General features: G+C 36.7%; 3 protein-coding genes across 4 annotated transcripts; 2 read left to right on the top strand and 1 right to left on the bottom strand.

The window, feature by feature from the left end:
* Positions 1-521: 521 nt before the first annotated feature.
* Positions 522-2,043, bottom strand: LOC117614480. The gene has a single exon (XM_034343301.1). The coding sequence runs from the start codon at positions 1,497-1,499 to the stop codon at positions 681-683; it is 819 nt and encodes a 272-aa protein (XP_034199192.1). The 5' UTR covers positions 1,500-2,043; the 3' UTR covers positions 522-680.
* Positions 2,044-3,347: 1,304 nt separating this feature from the next.
* LOC117615511 (mannose-6-phosphate isomerase 1-like) lies at positions 3,348-6,795 on the top strand. The gene is made up of 5 exons (XM_034344605.1): positions 3,348-4,038; positions 4,345-4,512; positions 4,982-5,194; positions 5,643-5,909; positions 6,230-6,795. Exons 1-5 carry the CDS (start codon positions 3,712-3,714, stop codon positions 6,569-6,571), a joined length of 1,317 nt encoding a protein of 438 aa, XP_034200496.1. The 5' UTR covers positions 3,348-3,711; the 3' UTR covers positions 6,572-6,795.
* A 279-nt stretch (positions 6,796-7,074) lies between these two features.
* On the top strand, positions 7,075-14,322 carry LOC117613952 (glutamine--tRNA ligase-like). Of its 2 annotated transcripts, XM_034342577.1 has the most exons (23): positions 7,075-7,449; positions 7,561-7,611; positions 7,983-8,054; positions 8,135-8,234; positions 8,541-8,636; positions 8,943-9,004; positions 9,132-9,233; positions 9,340-9,432; positions 9,833-9,985; positions 10,073-10,128; positions 10,573-10,663; positions 10,743-10,829; positions 11,115-11,312; positions 11,398-11,496; positions 11,977-12,108; positions 12,208-12,344; positions 12,455-12,554; positions 12,632-12,727; positions 13,076-13,176; positions 13,263-13,368; positions 13,486-13,575; positions 13,658-13,787; positions 14,016-14,322. In XM_034342577.1, exons 1-23 carry the CDS (start codon positions 7,309-7,311, stop codon positions 14,108-14,110), a joined length of 2,388 nt encoding a protein of 795 aa, XP_034198468.1. In that variant the 5' UTR covers positions 7,075-7,308; the 3' UTR covers positions 14,111-14,322. The 2 variants fall into 2 exon arrangements, with proteins under 2 accessions (XP_034198468.1, XP_034198469.1); XM_034342578.1 differs by lacking the exon at positions 8,943-9,004 and having other exon boundaries at positions 7,320-7,449.
* The last annotated feature ends 4,833 nt before the right edge of the window (positions 14,323-19,155 follow it).

The following is a 19,155-nucleotide window of genomic DNA, read 5'->3' as shown; positions in this document are numbered from 1 at the left end:
AAAACCAACGATGCCCCCAAATCATCACGGATTAAAGAGACAGCGGACTCAAGGATGGACCATGTTATGGTGTTTATGGAAAGCTAAGCTAAAGTTATTGATGCTTAGATTATCAGACTAAAAGTTTAGGGACCCCTTGGGGCTTGATCATTGATTCTTTTTTGTTCAAACAATTCCTTGAAGCACAGTGTTTTTGTCCTAATACTACACAGAATAAAACAAAAACGGAAGCATCTTATGCAAATCAAGTATTTTTCTAATGTTCAAAAGAAGAAAAGAGAGTCATATTTACTTAATTTTGTACTACGAAAAGATATCAAAAGCATAAAAAGAAAGAAAGGGATGGGAGAGCCGTGAAAGAAAGATACCTTGTTGATCTGTCTCCTAAGCCAGTAACCTGTTGATATGCATGCACAATTACTGTCCCTACAGCTTCCCTTCCCCCACTGTAGTTTTCACCCTTCTAATAACCAAAATATCCCATGAACTATTTTTTTTTGTAATTTTTGTTTTTTCAAACATAATAATAAGATTCTTGACATTTCTTATCACTAAAATTTTTCTTCATTTTACAGAGTATGATCACATGCTAGTTAATAATACAAGATGGCAGACAGCTAAATTCATCTGTACTTGGAAGATTCATCCACTCACTCATGAAGGAAACTGACCTGAACCCATCATTTCTTCTTCTTTTTTAACTTACCATTACAGAAGAGAGAACCAAACCCAAAAAAACTTACTGTCACTTTGGAAATGTATGGTGGTGGGAGATTCAGAACAGGACTAATTCTAACCCCATTGCCATAAGATCCACTCTTCCTTAACGAAGGCTTTTGCGGGCATGAATTATTATAAGCATAATATGTACTTGAATATGATGATGCAGATGATCTTCTGCTTGAAATAGATGGTTGTTTCTGCAAATGCTGCTTCTGATGGGTTTCCTTTGGAGCCACTGTCTGCTTTGCATTTGGAGCTGACCCGGTTGAATTGCTTCTTGAAAGAAATTGTAATGACCGAATTAAGCTCTTGCCGCGAGCAGTGTCACAATTGAGGCTGCTACTTCGCCTGAACTGCCAGAAAGGCTTTGTTGGAGGCTTCTCATCTTCATCTTCATCTGCATCAACGTTGGTGTCTAAGAATTCTTTCAACCTCTTCTTCTCTGTTGTGTTCCTAGTTGTTGAACGATGCTGAGCAGGTGGAGGATTAACAGCCTCATCAGGCTGATGGGTTTCTTTGGTGGCAATGGCAATGGGATTTCTCTTGATTTGGACTGGAAGAATCTTCCCATTGGAGAAAAGCTCATCTGCAGAAGACAACTCTAGTTTAAGGTTATTGACAATGCAGAAGTCGAAATCTGAGCTTGAATCCAAGAGCGAAGAGTCTAATCGTTGCCCTTCTTTTGCCACAGGACATGTCTTGTCTAGATCATGAGAAAATGAAATTCTTGGACTAAATCCAGGGCTAGAAATCTCCGAGCACACCTCGATGGCCATAGTTGCTGCTAGCAGTGCTTTTTCATAAAGACTAGTATATTTCTGAAAGAAATTGCTCCAACCAAGTTACCGACCACTGTTTGAAACTCAAGATGAACCTGAAGAAGGCTTTAAAATCCACCAGACAACCCAGAATGGCATTGACTGTCAGCAGATTTGGAGTCAAATGAAAGGAAAAGTGGGAAGGAATTTGAATTGTGGGAATAAGAAGTCAGAAAAAGCAGCTTTAGCCTTTTCATTTTGTCTGAGCTTTGGGCATATCTGAGAGATTCCAGCATTGGAGGATCAGATGAATTAATGCAGACTGAAGCAGAGGGACAACTGAACTGGGTTATATTGCCCCAAGTTATCAGAAAAAAGAGAGAGAAAGATAAAGAGAAGGAAAGTGGTTGAATTTAAGCACCGAAAGGCTACAAAAGAACCCTCCTCTATGGGGTTTCCAATGAAACTTTTACTTTTGGGGATGAGAAAACAGAGTGAAAGTGAAGTGAGTGATAACTGAGAAGAGGAGGAGGCAATGGCCTCACTGTTTTTATGGGATTTAAAGTCCAAAAGAGAAGCTATATAATATATGATTATGACAGATAAAAAAAAATTACAGAAAACAAATTAAATTACATAACTGTAATTATAGTTTTCCATTAGGAACTTTCTATTGGGGTTCATTGCTGAAATCAATCATCTGAAATCCCATGTGAATATTTATCTAGCATATGTATGCTACTGCTACATGTTGGAGAACAAGTGAATTAATATCGAACACCCTGCAGATTATTAAAACCCAAATCCTGATATCTCTGCATGAAAAGGAACAAACATTGCATGGGGAACAACTGGTTTTGTGGGGGATCTAGTTCATAATAAATAAACTTAAAATTTGGTATTAGACACAAGGTACGGTTAGATCTATTACAATTAATAGAGTTTCATTTCAACCAGTTCCAACCCAAAACTATTGAAATTATTTAGAAGCAAAATGTGTGGTGTTGTTGCCTAACTGGTTGACAGAAGATTGATAATTGATCAGGCAACAATAATGTGGCACGCGAGGTAGGGTCCATTTTGGACTCGGCCCATAATGTTGTTTTGTATAGGCTATTATTATTATGTTTCAAGGGGCTCAAAGCGGTGGTTGCCTAATTCAGTAGAAAAACTTTATTGAAATATGTATAATATTGTTTTGTTAATTTTAATCAATAGCACAATGATGCGTTTTTATATGTCATTCGTTGTATCATTCCGAGAATAACAAAAAATGATATCCCTATTGTGTGAAATTCTTTCTTAAAAAGTCAAGGCGTAAAAAAGTTGTACTTAATATAAAGCTCATGAACCTACATATGCAACCAAACCCTTAAGCAAAATTCTTCGTTTGAACACCATCAACATTTCTGAAGGTGTGGTGTGGTGTTCTTTGCATGAATTATGCAAATAACTGTAAATTGTTAATTGACCTAAATAAAGTTCATAATGTATTAACCGTAACTTACAACTTTACGGGTGACGAAATTTGACACATCTGTCAATGATTTGTTAGTCTCCATGTATTATATACTTAACAGTTACAAGGTGACAATGTGGAGACATGGGGTAAATGAACTGAGATCCATGGACCCATTGGCGTAGGCCCATATAACATGTCCGTCTGTGACAGTGCCAAATGCCAAGGTCCTTTGCTGCTTGACGCTTGTACATTCCTCGTCCCACCGCCCGCATGTTATGATGTTATTATATGCCCTCCTTCATGCGGAAACGACATCGCACCGTTTGGGAATCTAATGAGGATGCATTTGGCATATCCTAGAAAGTGATGGTTAGATAAACAGAGATAGATTGAGTCAGTACAGCAATGACCTCAATTTCATTCATCTACCAAACGCTGTCGTTGCCCAATTTACCCACCGTAATATCTGCAACTGCCATTTGCAAAAGCACTTAAAACACAATCATCATAAAACCCAAACGCGGACTTTTACCAAACCGAACAGCAGATGTTGAAATATCGGGGATTCAGATCTAAACCGGATCCGACTGCATAGACCCAAACCGACCGACGCTGACAGTTTTGACTATCGATTATCGTAAGCGCTACCCTCCACATTTTACAACCGACACAGCCCCTCATTTCCCTCCATACCTTTTTTTCGATCTTCCTTCCTCCTGCAATTTGGCCCAATTGGAGCTGCTTCGTATATAGGCCCGAAATGAGAACATGGAGCCCTGGGACAAGAACATGAAGAAGAAGAGGAAGCGGAGCCGGAGGCCCGTCAGGCTCAGATGCTCCGTCAAGAATTACGATTGGGGCATTGTCGGCCGCCATTCCAAGGTCGCCAGGCTTTTCGCGCTCAATTCAGGGTCGGATATCGACCCCGCCAAGCCCTACGCTGAGTTCTGGATCGGGACGCATGAATCCGGGCCGTCGTATGCCGATTCCGGGTCGGAGCCCGTGAGCCTCAAGGCCTGGATCGCTCAGGATCCCAGTGTGCTTGGGGACAAGGTTGTTGACAAGTGGGGTGCTGATCTTCCCTTCTTGTTCAAGGTATGGTTTCCGCGTTCTCTGTTTGTTTGCTGAGAAAATGCGGACAAAGAAAGGAAAATTGCATTATGTTCAATTTTCTTGGGAATTCAAAACGAGTGTGTGCTTGTGAATTCAATTTTCTCGAAGCTTAACACTTGCATTATGTTCTTTCTTTTGGTCAAACGCATTATAAATCTGAGATTTAGAACTTTCTGCGCAAAATGTTGGTAATTTTTTTTTTACTGCGTGGACCTTAATTTTGACTGGATGAATCTGTTTAATTGGTGCTCCAAGATTATGGACTTTGGGTTTATTGTGGGATTTTAGGTACTTTCGGTTGGGAAGGCTTTATCAATACAGGCTCATCCGGATAAAGAACTAGCTAGGGTGCTGCACAAGTTATACCCAAATGTTTACAGAGATGACAATCACAAGCCTGAAATGGCATTGGCATTGACAGAGTTTGAGGCTCTTTGCGGGTTTATTAGTGTCAAGGTAAGACAGAAATCATCATTTGGAGGTAATTTGGTTTGGATTTTTGTTGGGCATATTTGTATTGAATATGATCATAACTCTAAGGAGATAATCATAATAATATACTACTTTAAAAAGTCTGCAAGGATGTCCTTTGCTGCACATTTTATCAATTTCATGTAAACTGTGAGTTATAGGTGCTATTGTTCAGATCCTTAGTAATGGAGCATAAGCTCTGCCTCTGCTTTTAGTTGTTACTGCATGTCATGATACAGAGCATGTTGCAATCAGTTCCACTGTAAGAAGGAAATTGTCGCAGTTGAAATCAATAGATAAAGACTTGGTTTGAATAATACATAATGAAATCCATAAAGAAACCTGTTTATGATTTCCCTTGATTTCTCATTCTCCTTGTACTTATCAAACAATTTATCATTTCTCATGCTCCATCTGATTTGCTTGTACTTATTGCGTGTTTTATATATTCCAGGAGCTAAAAGACATGCTTAGCAGTGTTCCCGAGATTGCAGAGTTGGTTGGGGTTGGAAATGCAGAGAGAATTTTACTTGTTAATGAGCAGCATGAGAATGGGAAATCAAAAACGGATTTAGAGTCCATCTTCAGTCGAGTTATGTTACTAAGTAAAGATACAATTTCTGAGATGATATCTAAACTGAAAAGGCGTCTTAATCTAGAGAAAAAGGTAATTTGAAGTTATGTTAGTTGTATAAAGTTTTAGTGCATATTTTTATTGTTGGCATTAAAGTGATTCTTTTCTTTAATGATATTGAAGGATGTAACCAGCAATAACTAAAATCGCAGTTTGATGTTGGGCTATTGATACAAAATATGAAAGCTCTAAGAGCTTCCTTTTGGAAGTGCCAAATAGATGTAAATATAATCTAGTCATTGACCACTGGGGTAAAAACAGATGACGATTCCAACTAATTTTGTTTAGATTTCATGGAAAAAGTGTGAAGTATGGTGGTGTTTCAATTTAAGACTTGTCAAGAAATTTGAAGTGATAGAGGAACATTGTTGTTTTAATCGTCTGAATAACTGAAGTGCCATCATTATCCACCATGTTCATCTTGACTGCATCACTAGCTTTTTTTTTTTCAATTACCATATTTTCTCCTTCGTTGGACCAGAAAAGGCAATTGACGGTTAAAGAACAACTGGCACTCAGATTGGAGAGTCAATATCCAGCTGATGTGGGTGCAATAGCAGCATTTTTTCTTAACTATGTGAAGCTGAACCGTGGTGAAGCAATAAGTCTTGGGCCAAATGAGCCCCATGCATATATTTCTGGTGAATGCATTGAGTGTATGGCAACTTCTGACAATGTTGTTCGTGCCGGCCTTACCTCAAAACCACTGGATGTCCAAACGCTTCTTTCTATGCTTAAATACAGACAGGTAACAAAAAAATTTGATTCTAGACTTTCCAGATTGTCTTTCCTTTTCTAGGGGCATGCTCCGTCTGTCACTTTTGTCCAAGAACATTAGATTTATGCCATCCATCAGTGATTGGCTGGATATTGCCATCACTTCTTTTGGAGGAGATGGGCGTTTTAAACCATGTTTGTTTTGGTTGCATTATTTTTTTCTTTCTCACAACTCTTTTCTCTCTTGTACATATGGCCCCCACTATGTGCTGAATGTCATATGATGGGGATATTTTACTCTACTTTGTTTTAGTGTCAGCTACTTCTAATCTGTTTTCTATTGTTTTGCAGGGTTCTCCTGAGATTTTGCAAGGGGTTCCTTTGAATCCATACACAACAAGATATCTCCCACCTTTCGAAGAATTCGAAATTGATTGCTGTAATCTTCCTCAGTCTGCAGCGGTAATTTTTCCCTCAGTCGTAGGACCATCCCTTTTCCTATTCACTGCTGGGAAAGGACATTTTGATGCAGGTCTGCCCGAGGATGATATGGTGAAGGAGGGGGATGATATAGTCGAAGAGGGTGAGGTTTTCTTTGTGCCTGCCAACACGAAGATTATCATTACTGCCAAATCAACAGAACTGCAACTGTATAGGGTGGGGGTGAACAGCAAAATTTATAGGGATTTGTAGTCTGCAATTACGTTGAATTCTTACATTTCTTTTTTGGATCAAGAAAAAATGCGGACCAGGGTTTTATACAATCACATCTTTATGTAATATTTGCTCCTTTATTCTTTTAATTTATTTATTTATCGTTTTCAATTCATATAATTCTATAACTGGTGTAATGATTTTCCAAAATTTTGTATTATCGATGTTGTATGTAAGTTTCAAAGATTAACATTTGGATGGAATTACGAATTGTCCCATTAGTTTTGTTTAAAATAGCTTATTTTTGTAATCTATGTTAATTTTTTATCGTTGAAATATTTTTATGAGGACATGAAAAAAAAAAAGAAAAAAAAAGAAGAAGAAATTCGGTAATTGCTTGAAGCCCAAGTTGGGTTGGGTTGAATGAACTGCTGTATAGGGTTGGGTTGAAACAGTAATTGCTTGAAGCCCAAGTTGGTGACGATGGGTCAAACGTCAAATGAGAGAAAGCAGTCGGAGTTTAAGACAACGCGTCATTTTCTGCAATAACAAATGGAGGGTTAACTTAAGCCCAGAAAACGGAAAAACCACAGAATTTCTCTCATCTCATCCCATCACAGTCCGCTGCAACGAAACTGATTCCCTCCATCCACCACTGCTTTGTCTGCTTGGCTCCGAGGACTTATTTAGGGTTTTTTCTTTCTAATATATAGCTTTGCCAGCTTCCCGCACACACTTACTCCGAAGATCCAGAAAGGTCCTTTCCCGTTTTAGAAATGCCAGGCAAGGACGATGGCGGCTCCGATAAGGAGAAGAACCTGGAGCTCTTTTTGAAGGTCGGGTTGGATGAGCGAACGGCCAAAAACACCATCGCCAACAACAAAGTCACCGCTAATCTCACTGCTGTCATTCACGAGGTACTCGATCGTTGTTGTTTTTTATTTTTTCATACTGAAATTTCATTTTTCTTGTCTATAAACCTTGGGTTTATTTATTTATTCTACTAATTTGTTCTTGAATAATTTCAGGCCGCAGTTACTGATGGATGTAGTCGAACTGTTGGTAATCTCCTGTATACGGTAAGTAGTTTACTTTTAAGCCATCTGTTAACGTTTCTGCTTAAGATATTAATCCAGTGATTGTTAGTGTAATTTCTAGTCTTGGAGAAGTTACTTTGGCCTCCCTTGTTTCGAAATGGGTAAGAAAAGTTTTGTGGATTGGAAGTTCTTGAATGCATGTTTGAAAACTATTACAGCCGCTATTTTGAGTTCAATCCTTGAGCAAAATACGCTCGAGTAAAATTCTCAGAAAGAAGTTTCTAAAGTCTACCAATCAGCATAAATTTTTTCCTTGAAAAGTTGTAATTTTTGGTGAAACGCCCCGGAGAAATGAGATGTTTTCATTCCAATCAATAATTTTTTGTGCACTGGTGTTCTATCATCTATGGCAGGTTGCCACGAAGCACCCAGCAAATGCCCTTCTGCATCGCCCAACGTTGGTGCAATACATTGTATCATCGAAGGTTGGTGAGCATACCTTCTTAATGTTTTAAATTTAAACTACGTACCTTCATCAAATCCTTACACAGTTTCTCTTTTCCAGATCAAAACTCCAGCCCAGTTAGAAGCGGCGTTTTCATTTTTTGCAACTACAGGGCCAGAGAATTTCAAACTAAGCGAATTTGAGGAAGCATGTGGTGTTGGTATGGTTACAATGGGTCATCTAGCTTTCTTTGTTGTTTTTTTGTTTTTTTTTCCCAGTTACAAAGGGTCATCTATTTGGACATAAATTGAGCAGTAGAATGTTCAATGAGGACTTGTTACATAATGCTTTATATCTGGCATTTAATGCAAGTTCTTATTCTTTCCCTTTATCCATTCTGCTAGTAGTCGCATTTGAGTTCATTGAAGGTTACAGTTTCTAAGTTTGAATTAATTGTATCATGTTAGTTATCCTGATTCCTGTCTAAAATTATAGACATTGATAACCTCATTGCTTTTACGAGCAGGTGTTGAAGTTTCAGTAGAAGAAATAAAACAAACTGTTAATGAGGTTTTTGAAGAGAATAAGACTGCAATTTTGGAGCAGCGCTACAGAACAAATGGTTAGTCACACACACACAAACTCACAACCAAGAAAACGTTATGTTATTGTAGGAGAACATGCATACGCCAGACATTCATACTATGTTTTGTAAATCTATAGAGAACCCTATCATGTTACGTTATCATAAACTCTTGGAAGTTATTCCATATCAAGGGAAAAATATATGATACACAGAAACATTCATAATTCCATAGATTGGTTGATTTGATCTGGCTCATGGATGGTTCTTTAAGCATTAGAGTTACTTTTAGTCAACATTCTGTTTGAAACTACTAAACTTCACATTCTGTTGTTTTGTCTCTAGTCGGTGATTTATTTGCACATGTTAGGAAGAGGCATCCATGGGCTGATCCAAAAATTGTCAAGGTGATCATATTTTGCTTCCTTTGAACTTATTTTTAAATAATATTTCTTCGTTTAATAGAAAAAATCAGTGACAGGCAAACAATTTTCGTACTAAAACATTTCTGACTGCGATATCTTTCTGTGACAGCAATTCATTGATGAAAAATTGCATGAGTTACTTGGTGAAAGGACCGCAGCAGATAGTGAAAAGGTTCCTAAAAAAAAGAAAGAGAAGCCTGCTAAAGTAGAGGTTAGCATTTCTGCAATGTTTGTTCATTTTGCTTGAAATGTTTTGGGAGATGACTGAAGATCTCTCTCTCACTGCGTCTCCTCCCCCTCCCCTTCCACTTGTGTAGGAAAAAGCCATTGCTGTTTCTACTCCCGAACAGCCATCTGAAGAAGTTCTTAATCCATTTTTGATATTCCCTCAACCGGAGGAAAATACTAAGGTATGTTATTCCCAATTTTTGTTTTTGTTTTTCTTGTATTACGACATTCTTCCAACTGTTTATACAGGCTTTTATTGAGATTCGGACAAAATACTGAAGAAACCAAAGAAGTCATTTTTATGTATTTTCTTAAATAGAGGGTATTTTTATTGTTTGTTATCGACTTTGCCTTTGGTCTTTTCACCAACCAAGGGTTGTTTTTATGATTTTCCAAATCATACTTGGTAGGATCAAACTCATGCTTTTATCATGTTCATTTTGACTTACAAGTATGACATATTTGTGAATCCTTACTTTTTTTGTGTCGTATTGAGTTGTGAGCTTGCCTTCCACGTTATCATATGCAGCTCTCTGGAAGCAATTGATTAAGACATTTTGTTATTCTGTTGTCAATTTTCAGGTGCATACTTCAGTTTTCTTTAGTGATGGATCTATTCTGAGATGTTGTAACACAAAGGAACTGCTTGAGAAACACTTAAGTGTGACCGGAGGGAAAGTTTTGACCCGCTTTCCTCCTGAACCAAATGGATATCTGCATATAGGTCATGCCAAGGTAAATATACTTATGTGTTCTAGGCTAGATTCAGTGTTTGCTTTGTCTGTGGTTGTTCCTCATATTATAACCGTAATTTTTGGTCAGGCAATGTTTATTGACTTTGGCCTGGCAAAAGAGAGAGGTGGAGGCTGCTACCTACGGTGAGAGTCACTCCGTGTTAACTTTTTTTAGTATTGTTTTTCTTTTCATTTTCCAGTGAGAAGGGGAAAAATTAGAATAGACATGGAAAACATATAATTGATTATTTTTATATGGGTTGTCGATGCCAACTTTATAAGATGGCATATGGTGTACTATTTGTAGTATTGCTGAAGAAGATCCAGTTTCCTGTTTGCAATATCTCAAACCAAGAGATTGTTTTCTGGATTATTTCTTATTGTATATAGTCAGATATAGCATAATTACTCCAACTGTTATAACAATACACTAATTGTGCCAGGATAACATATTTTAACTAATGACTGTTGCAGAAGTTTATAATCTTCCTTCAAATTTTCTAATTGCTCTTTAACTTGAAAAATAAAAAGAAATTTCCATCTGCCATTGTTTTTTGAGAATTGATTCCTACTTTGTGTCACTTTTAGGTTTGATGATACAAACCCGGAAGCTGAAAAGAAAGAATATATTGATCATATTCAGGAAATTGTAAAGTGGATGGGTTGGAAGCCCTACAAGGTAAAAAAGTTGGTTGGTTCATCTTTTGCCGCTTTGCCTTGTTTCTTTGTGATAGTTGACATCTGTTGGATTTCTGCAGATCACTTACACTAGTGATTACTTTCAAGATCTGTATGATTTAGCAGTGGAGCTCATACGAAGGGGTCACGCTTATGTTGATCATCAGGTTTTGTTCAAAATTTATTTGAAATTTATGTGAAAATGTTGGAATATTGTGTTATATGATGTGAGCATTTAGTTCTCTACATACTTTACAAATCCTCTGTAGAATGTAGTTCAATATCGCCACTCCATGCTCGATCATGGATTATATATTGCTGGCTAAACCTTTAAACTTTCAGTGATACAATCAATTGATTAACATTTCAACTTTGCAATCATGAGTTTGGTTTTGTTTACTAATCAACGTTGGTTTGAGAAAGATTCTTACTTTTGTTAATATTGGTTTTAGACACCTGACGATATAAAGGAGTACAGGGAGAAAAAAATGAACAGCCCTTGGAGGGACAGGCCAATTGCAGAATCATTGAAACTTTTTGAGGATATGAGACGAGGCCTGATTGAAGAAGGCAAAGCAACCCTTAGAATGAAGCAAGACATGCAGAGCGATAATTTTAATATGTATGACCTTATTGCATATCGTATCAAGGCAAGTGTGGACCTTAAATAATACTTTTGATTACTCAAGCTCATGGACGTTCTCGTTATTATGTGTGAAATTTTATTTTTTTTAGTTTACTCCTCACCCGCATGCTGGAGACAAGTGGTGTATCTATCCAAGTTATGATTATGCTCACTGCATTGTGGATTCTCTTGAGAATATCACACATTCGGTATGCTTTTTACCTTTGGTTAATATTCTTTCCTAAGATATGATTGTGGTATAATTTATGATCTTCCCAAATCTGTAACAAAAAGTAAATAAAAAACTCATGCCTAATTTATCTGAGGAACTTTTCTTTTTAAGAACAAACATAGAAAGCATCACTTTTGGGTTTCTCTCACAAAAAAGAAAAATAAGCTATACTCTCAGGGGCTCAATTCTGAAGTAGTTGCGCATATTATGCGTTTTTGTTGCTCAGTCTCATACTCTCTTTGACAGAAGTGATAAGTTACATAAAGATGTAACCTGCACATTCTGTATCTGGTGTGAACCCTGCAGAAACTCTGAAATCTAGAGTCATCTCCCTCCCTCCCCCTGTGTGTTATATTTCATTATTATTCAAATGTTGATGATTGAGTCTTGAGATCGAGGGCGTGTATGTTGCCCTTGAGATTGGTAACTTTAATCATCTTGTTTATCAATATGGCAGCTGTGCACACTTGAATTTGAAACACGCCGTGCTTCATACTACTGGTTATTGCACGCACTCGGAATTTATCAACCATATGTATGGGAATACTCACGACTGAATATCAGTAACACCGTTATGTCAAAGCGTAAGGTGAGTCAACTGCTGAACATATCTTCAGCGTTATAATGTATAATGTATATTTTGCTATCTGTCAGCTTTTACACTTGACAATTACCTTTTATGTTGCAGTTAAATCGACTGGTGACAGAGAAGTGGGTTGATGGTTGGGATGACCCACGTCTTATGACACTGGCTGGTTTAAGACGTAGGGGTGTAACATCTACTGCAATAAATGCTTTTGTTAGAGGAATTGGAATCACTAGAAGGTTCGAATATGTCTGTGTGTGTGTAATGTGTATTAATCCTGCTTTTAGTTCTCACATTTTATAGTGCTAATTCATTATCATAAATGAATTTGTGGTTCCTTCTGCAACAGTGATTGTAGTATGATACATTTAAGTCGCCTCGAGTATCACATAAGAGAGGAACTAAATAAAACAGCTCCTCGCTCAATAGCTGTGCTACATCCCCTCAAGGTGTGTATCTTGTTGGCATTGATTTTCTCTTGATATTTTCAATCCATCTGTGTATGACTGATCAATTCTTATCTAAGGTGGTTATTACTAACCTGGAAGCTAAAACTACAATGGATCTAGAAGCAAGGAAATGGCCTGATGCTCAGACAGATGATGCATCTGCTTTCTACAAGGTAACCCTGGATTTCACAGATCAATATTATTTGTAGAGGTTAATGCTGAGATACAAGATTTTGAACATTTTTCATGGCAGCTTAACGTTTTGTATGTCCATAAGTTCTGTTACTCCAATGGTATTTGGTTCCATGATATTAGACGAATGATTATAGTATTCGATTACTCTTGGATAGATTTTTTATGTGTTCGTTACGTCCAAAATGAATAATTTAATATAAAATCCCGATAATTGCTTTTGTTTTTGGCCTTTTTGCTAATATCACTTTGTTCTTTTTAATAAATGTCGGCCCGAGCTTTTGGTGCTTTAGTTGTCACATAATTCTTTTTATTTGCCTTCACAACAGGTCCCCTTTTCCAATACTGTTTATATTGAGAGGTCTGATTTTCGGCTTAAAGATTCGAAAGATTACTTTGGGCTTGCTCCAGGAAAATCAGTCCTACTCAGGTATGTATAGATTACAAGTTTTTAGTTTCCTTTCCACTTTAGCAGATTGGGGCAGCATAGTGAGAATCTTATCTTCGTGGTTGCAGGTATGCGTTCCCTATTAAGTGCACAGATGTCATATTAGCTGATGATAAGGAAACTGTTCTTGAGATACGGGCTGAGTATGATCCTACAAAGAAGACAAAGCCAAAGGTCTATGATCTATCTGTTGTGCTGGAATTATGAATGTTGTTTGATGCTTGGATATGCTACGCTCTGGTGCTTCTTCTTAGTTACTTTTTGTTTCTTATTGGTCAATCTATTCCACAGGGGGTGCTTCATTGGGTTGCTGAACCTTCCCCAGGAGTTGATCCACTCAAAGTGGAAATCAGATTGTTTGACAGACTGTTCCTTTCAGAGGTTGGCCATCATTACTTTTTAAGACCCCGAACCCCCCTCTCTCTGAAAATCTTTCTGAATCTAATGTGTGTGTGTGTGTCAGAATCCTGCTGAGCTTGATGATTGGCTTGCTGATCTGAACCCACAATCCAAAGTGGTAATACCCGATGCATATGCTGTGCCCTCACTTCGGGGTGCTGTTGTTGGGGACACATTTCAGTTTGAAAGGCTTGGTATGTTCCTGCATTGACTTATTAATGTTTTATTTTTTTTATTTTTTATTTTTTACTTCAGCTTCATTTTATAGAATAAATAAATAAATAAATAAATAGGCACACTCTGCATGAGACAAATGAATCCTTAGGTGATATTCTGAATGTAATTCAATTCTATTATGCCGTAGTCAAAAGAAAGTATCTTATTGCAAATCTGTCTGACATTGTATGTTTCTTCCATTGCAGGCTATTTTTCAGTCGATAAAGATTCGACTCCTGAAAAACTTGTGTTTAATCGTACCGTGACACTGCGAGATAGCTATCATAAGGGTGGGAAGTAGGGGTGTTAGTCGTGGAAATCAGAGTAGAGAGGAATGTGGGAAGTGGTTTTTGGCAGCAAGAAGTAACGTGTTTTGAATATTTGTGGTATACAGTTGACATCGTTTTGAACCAACCAATTATATTTTGTGTATAATGAACCAATTATACGACAAATTCATATATACAGTCAGTCGAGATGGTTTTCATGGAAGTCTGTTCACCCGCGTTTTCAGTGTTTTGCATTGTTGTCGTCGTAATTATTAGGATGCGTCTAGGATAGGAGCTTCTAGGTGTTGGTGTTTACAAAATGCATGGGTGTTCATAACGTTGCCTTTCCTCGACCCAAAAACCAGAAGATATTGCATTTCAAGTCTCAAACAAACTACATTCAGTCAAAAGTTAAAACGTAAACTGTAGACAGATCTTAAAGAATTGACTAGAAAGATTGAGGTGATTGAATTTGAAGTTGTACAATGAAGAAGGAAAGTTGCGTTGTTGCTACGAAAGCTGATCAAAAATCAAGTGACCTTGTCTACTTGTCTTGATGTCAAACCAACAATATACAACTGTTGACAGCCATATATGATTGTGAATGTTGAACGGAGAAGAATATCAACCTTGACTATATGAAATGAAAGGATTTTAAGACATGCCTGTTAGCAAGGGCCATGAAACTGCTAAACAAACAACCTCCTAATTCCACAAGGAAACAAAGTTATTGATTTTATGCTAAAAAAGGGAAACCACAAGTGTCGGCTCTTTCTAGTTAGTGATTGATTAGTGGGGTGGGGTGCCCTTAAACTTGATTAAAAGAGGCAATAAAAAAGTCTTGTTGACACTCACACATTGAACACCAGACGAGTAAGAAGAAAAGTAAAAGGTGCAAAAATGAGGTGGGCTAATAGGAAAGAGTTCAGTCTGTTCACGCTTACTTGTGAAAGCGAAAGATTGATATGATTTGATTGAGATTTGATATTGAAAGAATAAAAGTGACAACCATATTCTGTTTTCCCATCATCCATTCTAAATCTAAGGTTCCGTTCCATCCAGGAGAGCCTTACATGAAAATTTAGCCACCATTTTGGGTCACATGCTCTGCTCTGCTGCCCCTTTTTTAAAAAAAAGATAACCCTCTCATCTCATCATCTCACTACTATTAGTCCTCTCTCTCTCTCCCTCTCTCTCTCTCTCCCACATTTACATTTCACACCAACTTTACCATGAAAAACATCCAAGAATTAGATACTCATCATCACCCACTAGAAAAGATCCATACCCTACCAGTCTAGCTAACAGCTTCCCTAGTTTTTATATAACTTAGCTTACCAGTGACCCGTGTTATATAGAATCAAATTGTTGTTGACTGAAGGTTGTAAAAATAAACAAGAATATGTAATCATATGGTTGGTTCCACTCCATGATCATTCCATCCAGAACATGATCATAATTTATTCTGTACGTGACTTGTAGTAGAAATAGAAAAGCCCCTTTCAAGCCTAGTTAAAAATGGGTTATATTTTTCAACCTTACTGTAGATTCTGTATTATTTTTCTTCCTCTGTTTCTGTTTGCCGACGTCGCTGCTTGTTTGATACAGTTTTTCATAATCAAACATTTTTGTTTTACCCTTTAGCGAGTCATTCTCAACTGTCATGTCAATGACAACGTTTTCCAACTAGACAACAAACTCTCTCTCTCTCTCTCTCTCAATTCATTTGTCTCCAGGTTTTATCTGCATCCTTCTAGTTCATTTTGGCATATTCGAAGCACTCTTCTTCTAACTTATTGATAAGGGCCCTGCCCCTTTTTTACAGCATTTTCATTACAATATCATAAAATAATAAGAAGAAGAAAAAAAAAAGAAAATGTAAACAAGGTGTGTGGTGTATGTATCGGATATCCATATCCACAATTAAGATGTGACTCCACTTTTGTTGCTTTGAGTTTGAGTTGTCACTTCAATTTCTTGGATTGACTGCACACTTAATGCAACGTCAAACAGCATCTTAATCATGCAGTTTAGTTTGTTTCAAATCACAGACTGCGTTGCTAACAACAGAACAATCATTGTTGAAGATACAATTAATTCATAATGTCTCTATCCAATCCATAAACACTACATTTCTTCCGATAAACACAGAATTATCCACTAGACTTAGGGGTGTATTCAATTGAGATTTTAATAATTAGGATTCTAAAGCGTTTAAAAAGATTTTAAAAATTCAGGTGTATTTAATTTGGATTTAAACAAATTTTAAAAGAGATTTTATAAGTTTGTGTGTATTCAATTCCGACTTGTATGAACTTTTAAAAAGTCCATTCAAATATAGATGTATTCAATTAGGATTATAAAAAAGTTGAATTAAATCTAGGTGTATTCAAAAAGTCGTATATTTGGAAGGATTTCAGTAAGTGATAAATTTTCGTAGGTTTTAAGGGGAGAGCTATAAATAACAAAGGCCATAATAAATCCAACCTCCCCCCTAAGTATTTCATCAGACGTTTTTCTCTCGCCCTATCTTTTCTCTCTGAAACAGAAGACGTTATGAATTTGGGGTTAAAGTTTATTCTTGTTATTAGGGTATAGTTTGGAATTAGAGTTTATGCTTGTTACTAGGGTTTCCGTTAAACATAATTTTATTTCATGTTGTTGAAGGAAAAGATGTTATGAATTTGGCTTTTTATTTCATGTTGGTACAAATCAAGTATCAGAACATCTCTTGAAATTGGATCACCATTAGATACACTGACAGCAATGCTACTATATAGATAAATTTACTTTTTATTCTTTCCATCTATTTTATTTATTTATAATTTGTTACATGAATTATTAACAGAGACATTGACAGGGAGGAGTTTAATAAAGTCATGGCTTTGATGAGATCTCAAAGCAAACAAAACAAGGATGGCCATAGGCTCAAGGTTTTTGTAGAAGACGGAGGCCTAGTTAAGCACTTCTTTGGCAAAGACGGCAAAAAAAGTCTCACACATGAAACATTTGAGTTTTTTTTTCCTCTGGCAGTCGGCTAATCTTTTCCCATTTGTTTTTCTTCTATCTATTTTTGAATTTGAAGTCTGGAATAAAAGCCATACAAATCTTAAGAAAGTTTATTAAAAAATTATATAGAAGTCTTCTGAAAGTTTATCAAGTTCTATATGAATTCTAAAGTTCCATCAAGTTATATGAAAGCTGGCACTTAAACAAAATCTTTTGAAACGCTCTAGAATACTAATTGAATACACCCCCCTTAATGTAATGAATTTTAGCCGGATTTGTAATTATATGACTTTACTTATGATTTAAATATATTGCAATTACCTGATTTTACTTATTATTTTAATTCACTTAGGATTTTACTTATATTTCTATACAAGCTTGAACTCTATTCACATAAATACATAACCTGAAGGCATATACCAACCATTACACTATGTACAAGGAAATATCATGATTGTGGCATGGGAACAAGTTAAAGCTGAATCAATAATGTAGATAGAAAATCATCACGAATATGTGAAGTGATCCAGAGTGCCACCCAAGTAATTGTGCCTTTACACCCACTGTTCTTGAAAAATCACTTCGACAACTATTTGTTTCATCGGTTCAAATTTTGAAACAGTTCATGAGTTCAGATTAATATTATCTGATGACTTCTTAACATATGTGCTTTTGATATTTTCATCCCCAAAAAGTAGGAGATTCTTAAAAAAGTACCGAAAAGATAAGAAACTTGTCTACAAGGAAAGAAGAGCCATTGAAAAATGCCCATTAACTCCCAGAAGAGGCAATATCTTCTCTCTTGTTAATGTTTCTTTATTGTCTCTCTTATGAAAAGGTTTTTTTTTTTTTTTTTTTTTTTTTTTGGGTATAGTAGAAAGCACGAAAAAAATAGTGGGATAAAAGAGAGTATGAGAACATATATGAGAATTAGGCATAGGAGGGTGGGATTTGTTATGTGATTTGGTATTTATATCACACACTCAAAAGTCTTACACAATACACCATTTAATGAAATACATTAAAATAAGTAATTTTTTTAATACACTTTTTCTTATCTTTTAAAAGTCATAATTGAATACCACCGGACTTGTATTGAATACCACAAGACTTTTATTGGTTACTTAAAAATCATATTCCGGAGAGTACTGAATATTTATCCATAATATTTATAAGGCGTTTGATATTGTTTCGGATAAATAATCTGACTATGTTATGTTGTGTTTGATAATCCGATGGATAACAACATATCAGACTATTTTTTTAAAGTTCTTTGATAATTTATGGGATCATCATTCCCTTGATCCAATTTCCCATTTTACTTGGCAGAATTCCCTCCTTCAGTCATAGCCCCCACTGATCCTTGGACAGCCTCAAATCCCACAACTACAACATCCATGCCTTCCACCAAAGAACAGCCTTAGAGCATGTCCACCCCAAAAGGCTAAGGCAAGAGCAAAGGCAAGGCAAGGGCTGCTACTATTCACGTGAATAGTGGCAGCCTTGTCTTTTTTGGTTTCACCCCAAAAGGTAAGGGCAATGGCAAATACTATTTATTGTACTTTATTTCCTTAAAAAAAAAAAAAACTTTAAATCATTAATTCTGATAAGCTTTTCAGATAATATAAATATTTTTTTTCCAGAATAATATTGGTAAATATTTATAGAAAAAATTTCCAGAATTTTTTGATATTTTTTAAAGCTAAAAATTGGACAGCCGTTGGATTGGACAATATTTTTTGATCGAAGGCTCCAGGAGAAGCCACGTGGCTTATAACCGTTGGGCTATGTGGGCTGGTGGGTCAGCGCTGACGTCACACTAACGTCAGCAGCCTGAAGGCAACAGCCCGGGCAGGATTTGCCCATGGGCTTGCCCGGGCTGGTGGGACCCAGGGCTTGCCCGAGCTGAATTGTTTGTGCTGGAGTTCCAAACTTCACTTGGGGGGACCTGTTGCCCTGGCAGGCCTGCTGCGGTGGACTTGCTCTTATAAACCGAAAGTCCTGATGTAAAAGGCAATATCATGTTATATGAAGAAAAATAACGAAAACCAAGTTGAAATCTAGATTT

This window comes from Prunus dulcis, chromosome 1 (assembly GCF_902201215.1).
Source record: "Prunus dulcis chromosome 1, ALMONDv2, whole genome shotgun sequence".
NCBI classification, from domain to species: domain Eukaryota; kingdom Viridiplantae; phylum Streptophyta; class Magnoliopsida; order Rosales; family Rosaceae; genus Prunus; species Prunus dulcis.
Note: the sequence above shows the minus strand (reverse complement) of the source record. Positions and strands in the feature narration are given on the sequence as shown.

What these genes read in the sequence shown, in the direction of transcription:
- LOC117615511 (XM_034344605.1), top strand. Translation starts at nt 3,712, where the DNA reads ATGGAGCCCTGGGACAAGAACATGAAGAAGAAGAGGAAGCGGAGCCGG. An exon ending in ATCTTCCCTTCTTGTTCAAG is followed by an intron (nt 4,039 to 4,344) that starts GTATGGTTTCCG and finishes GTGGGATTTTAG; the next exon opens with GTACTTTCGGTTGGGAAGGC. An exon ending in GTCTTAATCTAGAGAAAAAG is followed by an intron (nt 5,195 to 5,642) that starts GTAATTTGAAGT and finishes TCGTTGGACCAG; the next exon opens with AAAAGGCAATTGACGGTTAA.
- LOC117613952 (XM_034342577.1), top strand. Translation starts at nt 7,309, where the DNA reads ATGCCAGGCAAGGACGATGGCGGCTCCGATAAGGAGAAGAACCTGGAG. An exon ending in CTGTGCTACATCCCCTCAAG is followed by an intron (nt 12,555 to 12,631) that starts GTGTGTATCTTG and finishes TTCTTATCTAAG; the next exon opens with GTGGTTATTACTAACCTGGA. An exon ending in ATTTCAGTTTGAAAGGCTTG is followed by an intron (nt 13,788 to 14,015) that starts GTATGTTCCTGC and finishes CTTCCATTGCAG; the next exon opens with GCTATTTTTCAGTCGATAAA.
- LOC117614480 (XM_034343301.1), bottom strand. Translation starts at nt 1,499, where the DNA reads ATGGCCATCGAGGTGTGCTCGGAGATTTCTAGCCCTGGATTTAGTCCA.